This window comes from Myotis brandtii, unplaced genomic scaffold (genome assembly GCF_000412655.1).
Source record: "Myotis brandtii unplaced genomic scaffold, ASM41265v1 scaffold295, whole genome shotgun sequence".
Taxonomy (NCBI): Eukaryota; Metazoa; Chordata; class Mammalia; order Chiroptera; family Vespertilionidae; genus Myotis; species Myotis brandtii.
In genome coordinates this window covers 514108-522398 of record NW_005361283.1, presented here as the reverse complement: position 1 = coordinate 522398, position 8291 = coordinate 514108, and the positions used below count along the sequence as shown (strand labels likewise).

The 8291-nt window shown below is 56.2% G+C and overlaps 1 protein-coding gene across 1 annotated transcript in view; it reads left to right on the top strand.

Moving 5' to 3' along the window:
- Positions 1–8291, top strand: part of ITGA1 (integrin, alpha 1) — a 63442-nt gene that overhangs the window by 3825 nt on the left and 51326 nt on the right. The window contains exons 3-5 of the mRNA XM_014542274.1: positions 2962–3127; positions 6942–7015; positions 7719–7863. Coding sequence (XP_014397760.1) covers positions 2962–3127; positions 6942–7015; positions 7719–7863 — 385 coding nt within the window. The remainder of the gene's footprint in view (positions 1–2961; positions 3128–6941; positions 7016–7718; positions 7864–8291) is intronic.

Genomic DNA, 8291 nt, shown 5'->3' with positions numbered 1-8291 from the left:
GGCGTGATGGAGGGTGGGGAGGTGGAGATGCGCCTGGTGGCCTGTGCCCTGGGTGCAGAGCCCGGGCCACTCACACCCCACTGCGTGAGCCAAGTGGCTCCACAGCGGCTACGAAAATGCCCCCCTGTAAACGCATGCAAGCCGGACAGGATCGCGGCCTGTGCCCTGGGTGCAGAGCCTGGTCCACTCACACCCCCACTGCGTGAGCCAAGTGGCGCCACAGCGGCTACGAAAATGCCCCCCGTAAACGCATGCAAGCCGGACAGGAGGCGAAGGGACCGGAGCAGGAGACAGTCCCTCGGTTCCGAGGGCACCTCCGGCAGCTGTGATGATGGGTGCTGCCTGGAAAGCCCGCACGCCTGTGACACACCTGTAGCCATGCAGAGAACCGCGGTTCACACAGCACTGCCTCCCACGTGCAGCCAGAGCCTGAGCACTGACCCCTCCTTTAGCGACTTGTTCTGACCCCTCCTGCAGCTCCCTGCAGTCAGCGGCTTCCTTCTCATGGCGCCGCCCCCGGGGAGGGACATCAGAACACAGGCTTTGCAAACACGGACAGTCATTTAAGGGGCCCTTACCCGCTCGCTGTCGCGTACAGTGGCGTTTTCTATCTGCGTCCACCTGCCTTCCCTGACCTCAGGCTCCCCAAGGGGAGGGTAGCTTTCCTTTCCCCGCGCTGTGAATCGGGGAGCCCAGGGCAGCAGGCCATGGCTGTGGGTAGTGTGGCCCGGTCTCCGAGTCTCCAGACTCTGCCGCCCCTTCACCCCCAACTCATCATATGACCCGCTGTCCCTGGCTTCCTTCCCAGGCCCCAGTTTCCCACCCATCTCCACTCACGTCACAGCTTCCCAAGGGCACCGCAGTCCCCACCACCCCCCCCCCCCACACCTTGTTCAGAGGCACAGAGACCCTGGCCTAGAGACACGAAGCCGCACCAGCCGCATCACAATCTGAACAGCAGGGGACTCCGGGCACTTCCCCGAAGCGATGAGTAGGAGGGTGGGGTGGGGAAGGGCGGAGGACACTGTATTTGAGTCGGAAAGACCTGTGTTCAAATTCCGCCTATGACAGCGGTCAGTGACTTAACCCTGTGCGCTTCAGCTTCTTTTAAAAATATATGTTTATATTGTTTTCAGAGAGGAAGGGAGAGGGAGAGAGAGATGGAAACATCAATGATGGGAGAGAATCATGGATTCTCTCGCACACCCCACACTGGGGATCGAGCCTGCAATCCGGGCCTGGGCCCCGACCAGGAATTGAACCCTGACCTCCTGGTTCATAGGACTGAGCCACGCCGGCCAGGCTAGCGGTCTCTTATGACACTAAACACAGACTTGCTGTGGGACCCAGCGCTGTCACTTTCAGGTCTGCACTCGGGAGAAAGGAAAACATGTCCACGCAGAGACCTCGGCAGGACTGTTTCTAGCAGCTTCACTTTTAATCACTCGAAACTGGGAGCAGCCCAGACGCCCCCCACAAATGCATCGGGTGCCCCTACGCGGTGGGAGGGATCCGCGGCGAGAGGGACTGAGCTTCCCACACAGCATGCATGGCTGTCAGAGCACCAGGCACAGTGACAGAAGCCAGATGCACGGCCGCATGCCGCCGATGCCTTGCCTCTGACGTCCTGGAAAAGCAGGCTGTCAGGGCAGAACACAGACCGGGTCCCTGAGGGGCTGGGGGGGGAGGTGGGCTGCAAGGGAGCCAGAGGGAGCCTTGGGCAACAGGAACATTCCCTGTCTCCGCGCGGTGGTGACACAGGGCATAGGTTTGTCAAAACTCAATTGTCTGCCTGAAAAGAGTGGCTTTTACTGCATATAAACAATATCCCCATAAACCTTTCTCTTAAAAGTAAACCAAATGTTCAAGAAAACCTTCTAGAACATGTAAATAATTATAGCTCACGAAAACAGCAGCCCCACCCCCTCCTCTGTGAAAAGGAATGTCCCTGTCTGGGCCTTTGGTTTCAAACAGGAAGTCTTAATTGTTTATTTCCCAGACTTCCAAGCGAGATCGCTCCTAGTCCAATCGCTGATTAAAATGTACATGCAGCCCCGGCCGCTTCGGCTCAGTGGGTAGAGCATGGGCCTGCGGACTGAAGGGTCCTGGGTTTGATTCTGATCAGGGCATGTAACTTGATTGCAGGCTCAATCCCCAGTAGAGGGCGTGCAGGAGGCAGCTGATCGATGTTTCTCTCTCATGGATGTTTCTAACTCTCTATCCCTCTCCCTTTCTCTCTGTAAAAAATCAATAAAATATATTTTTAAAAAATGTACATGCAGCCCCGGCCGCTTTGGCTCAGTGGGTAGAGCATTGGCCCGCGGACTGAAGGGTCCCGGGTTTGATTCTGATCAGGGCATGTGCCTTGGTTGCAGGCTCAATCCCCAGTAGGGGGCGTGCAGGAGGCAGCTGATGGATGTTTCTCTCTCATCGATGTTTCTAACTCTCTATCCTTCTCCTTTCCTCTCTGTAAAATCAATAAAATCTATTTAATAAAGAAATGAATGAATAAAATGTAGGTGGGTTAGCCTGCCCCCTGTAGGGTTTTCAGGAAGAACCAAGAATTCAAGGTCAAGCAACCCACTGGCTTCTCGCTTCGCCAGCAGACGGCGGGCGGTCTCACCGGCCGGCCATCACCTCAGAGACCGTCAGAAAGTGTAGCGTTACTTTTGAGCCGTCGTGTCTCTAAGAGACGGCGGTTAATAAACAGGTCCACGGGAATGCAGCACAGGAGCCGTCCACGCACACGCAGGACTGCCCTTCACATCCCCCGCCCCGACGGCGGCGTGGAACAGTTACTGTCAGGGAACCTCCGCGTTCTGGTAATCACTCTCCCGAGAAGGTGCGAGCACGTGAAACCACGTTAGCCAGGACCCTGCACACTCTCCTGTCCCCCGCGAGGTGCCTGAGCCCCTGTCCGTGCAGAGTTTCAGGCATCTTCCCGCCATTTCGTTGCCTCAGATTCTGGGCAGCTACAACCGCGGGAACCTGAGCACGGAGAAGTTCGTGGAGGAGATCAAGTCCATCGCCAGCGCGCCCACCGAGAAGCACTTCTTCAACGTGTCGGACGAGCTGGCCCTGGTCACCATCGTGGAGGCGCTGGGAGAGAGGATCTTCGCCCTGGAAGGTGGGCGTGGGGTGGGTCCGTGTCATTCCCGCCGCGTGGCTGGGGTGGGGGGTCACTGTGTACAGTGGCCGGCGTGGGACAGTGACCCTTCCTGTGAGTCTGACCTTGAGTCTGACCTTGCCGGGGTGGCAGTGTCACATGACCCAGGGGCTGGGGGCTGGCTGGGTGAGGACACGTGGGCGGGCGTGAGAGCCGTGAGGACGGCGGCCCGTGGGGACGTTCAGGAGCAAATATGTGCCCGCGCGGCCTGTTTCTTTCCTGTGGCCCAGGTTCAGGGACGGGCGACGCTGGCCGGGTGTCGTTTTTCGGTTTTGTTTCCTGTTGGGGGCGAGGGGCCTGTCCTCAGGCGGTGGCTTCCATGTTCATTCCCTCCCTCCTGTCCTGCCCCCGCCCGCTGTGAGGTCTCCATGGCGCCCCGGTCCCAGGGCAGCGAGAGGGCGGTTCACGCGTGTGTCGAAGTCACGTCACTCCTTCCCAGAATCTTTCTTTGCTTTTTCACGGCGACCGGCGACCGGGGACACTGAGCGTCGCCTTAGGTAGAACACGTGGAAGAACAGCTTACGTAGCAGCCAGGTCTCCCTGACGAAAGGACGCCTCCGGGCGGTGGGCAGGCACCCCTTTTCCTCCTCGCTCTCGGGGATCGCAGGGCAGAGGGCAGCCCTTCTCACCGAGGGCGAGAAACCCCAGCGCCCCTCCCTCGGGCTCCCGCTGTGTCTGTCCTGCGGGGACACACGGAGGACTGTTGTCTTTGTACCCTAAACGTGAACGTGGACGTGTGAAAGCACAGTCCTGCTCGGAGCTGGTGATGAGAGCGTCAGATACACTGGGAAGGGGCCCGGCTGTGAAAGGGGCCACTTTGAGCGTCGGGTGACCAGGAAAATGCAGGGGAGGGACGACAGGGGATGTTAAGATGAATAGGAAGGCGGGAAAGTGAGGTGGAGTCATGGCTCTCAAGTGCTTCTTGACAGTGACCCCGACGATCAGTCCAGCTTGCTTTGTGACCGGGGCACACACATCTACGCACCTGAAATAAAGCCAATCTCACCAAGTGGCCCTTATCCTAGGCACCGCGCTCTGGCACGTTCCCATCTCTGCCGTCCACTCTCTCCTCTTTCAATTAAAAATAAATAAATAGGATGTGAGGGCGATCTGGCTGCGACATCTGTCACCCCATTGATCGCTAGGGTTGATTCAGCTGATCTGGCTGGCTAGGCGGGTGTCCCCCTCCTCCCTCACCGATCCATGTGCGTCCCTCCCGAAGCTGCGCGCTCGGTCGAAGAGGACGACCTTCCCCCCCGAGGAGAGGACCGGTCTTCGGTCAAGGGTATACGAGTAGCTGCGCTCCCCTGCTAGAACCTCCAAAAATAAATAAATAAATGCAGGTGATGAGTCACCTGTTGATTTCACGCCTGCATCACAGCCAGTCTGTGGCAGGTTCGCTGTGGAGACGATGGCGCTCCACAGACCGGCCATCGAGACTGGACTTCTCTGTCCCCTGTCACCCCGCTCCTTGTGCCTTGAGGAAATCGAACACTGGAACCACTTTTCAGCCACAGTCACAGCGGCTTCCGCAGCACATGGCGGCCCCCCGTCCTGTGGACAAGTCACCTCTCGGGGCTCAGCGCTCGCCGCAGCCACCGCTGTCCCCTCCGCACGGGCCAGGCCACGCGGTGGCGCTCCTCCCGGAAACGAATGAGGTTTCCCAAGTCCTTGTGCGCTTTTCACTGTTCACTGACATGCGCCAAGATGTGATAGAAGCAAACCGTAAAGGCCATTTAGAAGACACGTGGCTGAGCCACGTGAGACAGCTGAGCACCGTGCAGTCCCGTTTGTCACCTTAAGTCCGTAACCGTCATCGAAGACTCACAGAAATGGAGCCTGTGTCAGGGACCGGGAGGAGGGTCCACTTTCCTGAAGTGACATTTCAGGTGGTTTCTGACCGGGGGACACCATGCCTCCAAGGTGCTCACACACCCCGAGAGGCCTCTATATTAAGAGAGAAATGCCCTGGCCTGTTTGGCTCAGTGGATAGGGCATCAGCCTGCGGACTGAAGGGTCCCAGGTTTGATTCCGGTCGGGGGCATGTACCTTGGTTGCGGGCACATCCCCAGTGGGGAGTGTGCAGGAGGCAGCTGATTGATGTTTCTCTCTCGTTGATGTTTCTAACTTTCTATCCCTCCCCCTTCCTCTCTGTAAAAAGTCAATAAAATATATTGAATAAAAAAAAAAGAGAGAGAGAGAGAAATTACTTTACGAGGGACTCCTCAGATCAAAAATGCCTTCCCGTGTAGGCCAGCCAGAGAGGGTTTGGGGCAGCCTGTTGCTGATTCTCTTTCATCGTGAGACCAGAAAGGGCATCATGTCCTTGCTCACTTGGGGAGTCTGCATTCTCTCTAAACATCTACCTTCTGATAGTAAACAGCCATTCTGAAGTCCCTGCCGGCCCCGGGCAGCGCCACCTGGTGGGGGGCGGGTGCCAGCAACTCGCCCAATAACATCAGAACGTGGTCTCAGGTCTCCCTTTCCCAACAGACCTTGGGAGAAACGCAGACTTCCCCAACCAGAGGCTGCGCAGTGGTTAGAGCGGCTACCTGGGCACCTGGCAGCCAGGGAGGCGCTGACAGCGGGAAGTTCGGGGAGGTACCGCGGCCGCTCCCACGATGCCCATCCAGCCGTCTGTCCTCAGATCCAAGCAGAGCAGCAGCAGGGAAAGGGCTGGGAGCAGGCAGGTCTTTGCTCTGTTCCTGTCACTGGCCTGGCAGATACAGGAGAAAGCACCTCCAAGTATCGGGGGCTTAAGTGAAGGTTGCGATCCATTAAGTTACAGTGCATCTCGGTCATTGAAGTGAGAGGGTGATGTGTGAGATTAAAATGATCTCTTGGAGTTCTTGGTCGATTTTCCCATTGAATCCAGTCCTATAAAAAGGCAATTGCGGGTGTACTTGTTAACAGATTTATGCCAGGAAGTAACGAGGAAATGAGTTTGATTCCACAAATGTGATTATTCTCATGGCTCTATGAAAGGGCAGACTGACATTCTTAAAATATGCTCTATTTTTAACGTCTCCGCAAGGCCCGATAAATCAGTAACTCCCACAGAAAGCCAGTAAGTCAACATTCCCTCAGTCCCCTCGTGGCTGTGGCTTCGGGCTGGTGGGTGTTTTGAGGGTCGCACATTCCCGTGGGGCGCTCGGGACTACCTCGGCGCTGTAGTGAAGAGCTTCAGCGTGGGCACAGGATCGTGTGTGTGTGTGTGTGTGTGTGTGTGTGTGTGTGTGAGAGAGATTGAATGGCACGTGGCCCAGAGCCCTGTCAAAAAGTCCCCTCCTGGTCTGTGAGTGATACTCACAGCTGGAAATTAGAACAAATACAAACCTAGAATCCCTACCACTTTATCAAACAACGGAATTCTGAGAGAATCTCCAGCCGGACATATGGGTGAGGATGTGAGTGCCATTTCCTCAGCCCTGTTAGGCAGCCGGTGAGTTTGGTCCGATATCTCAGCAGAAATCCCCGAACAAGAGGCCCGGACAGAGCTTCCCACTGCAGGGCTCTGGGCTCTAGCCTGTGGACATAAAGCACCATGAGGCCTGTCCGCAGCTGGTGCGTGAGGACACGACATGAGTGGAGATGCCACCACACCCCGCAAGGGTGGAAACCACGTGCGAGGATGGGAGACACGCGCTCTGTCGCCTGGGGATTCCAGATGGAGAAATGGGGCTGAAAGTGCCTTGAAGGTTGAAGTTCGGTTGGGAAAGACCGAGATGGGGCTCCCTGCAGCTCCGCGGTGCTAAGGGCGTCTCTCTCCCTCCAGCCACCTCCGACCAGGCCGCGGCCTCCTTTGAGATGGAAATGTCGCAGACCGGCTTCAGCGCGCACTACTCCCAGGTATGTCTCCCCTGTTCATAGCTTTCTTTTTCCAAGAAAATAAAAGATAGTTCAAGGATCTATTTCAAGAATGTGAATTTTTTTTGAGGTTTCCTCCCCAAACCAACACCCGGGCATCAGCACGACAAGTACAACATGTGGTTGGTGGCTGAGCGGTTCGCCACACCCTGGTGACGTTTCTAATCAACAGGAGACTGGCATTCCTAGCTCCTCCTGGAAAAGCGTGTTCTCTCGCACAGCTCACTGCGCGGCATTAATCGCTGTGAATCCGTTGTGCCAGGTCCCCCTTACGTAGTCATGCATCTGTGTGAAATGCTTGATTTAACACATTTGCTGATGCTATGGGGTGGATCTTTTTCTCAGTGTTAAGATACTCAAGGGTTCTGCTAGAATTCCACATTCAAGACCTAGGGTTCTTGGCACCTAGAACAAAGCTTTAGAAATTACATCATTTGTAGTTGATGGAGGGAAAGGCAGCATGGTCCCTGGAAAGGCCGGCTGACACTCGATGTGCAGTTGTGCCACAGAACCAACCGGGCCCGTCACTGACCCGAGGATGGAGAAGGTGCTCCCGGCGGCCGGCCGCACGGTCATTGTGAGGGTTACAGGGGCTGATGTGTGGGAAGCCCGTGGAAGGCGCCCATCGCACTGTTGACCTGCGCGTCTGCTCTTATTAACCATCGTTTTCTCTTCCGGATGTCAGGACTGGGTCATGCTCGGGGCCGTCGGCGCGTACGACTGGAACGGGACGGTCGTCATGCAGAAGGGGAATCAGATCATCATCCCCCAAAACACCACCTTCAATGTGAAGTCTTCCAAAAAGAATGAGCCCCTGGCCTCCTACTTAGGTAAGTTGGGGTGTCATGAGTAGAATGTGATGGCTTGCAGTCGTGTTTGTATGTTTCATCTTTAGCATCGTTTGCTGATGTTTCTGTTGGCTCACTGACAACTATGCAGAGGTCACTTCCAAGGGTCGCTGTTTTACGGACCTGTGGGAGTTCCCGGCCCCAAGCGCCTTTGGCAGAACACAGACCGCGGAAGGCGTGCTTCCTAGGAGGCTGGCGGTGCAGGGGCTGGTTTAGGCGGATGCGCATCTTCCGAGGTCTCCGGGTCTGGTACTCTCTTTAACCTCAAGGGGGGCCTTGGGACCTGGTGGAGCGGAAGTGAGGCAAGAAAAAGAAACCTTGACCCCGCTGACATCCCGGAGATCAGATCCTGTTTTATTTCATTGTGAGAAAACCACTCACCATTTACTCTTTTAGCCAATTTTTTTTAA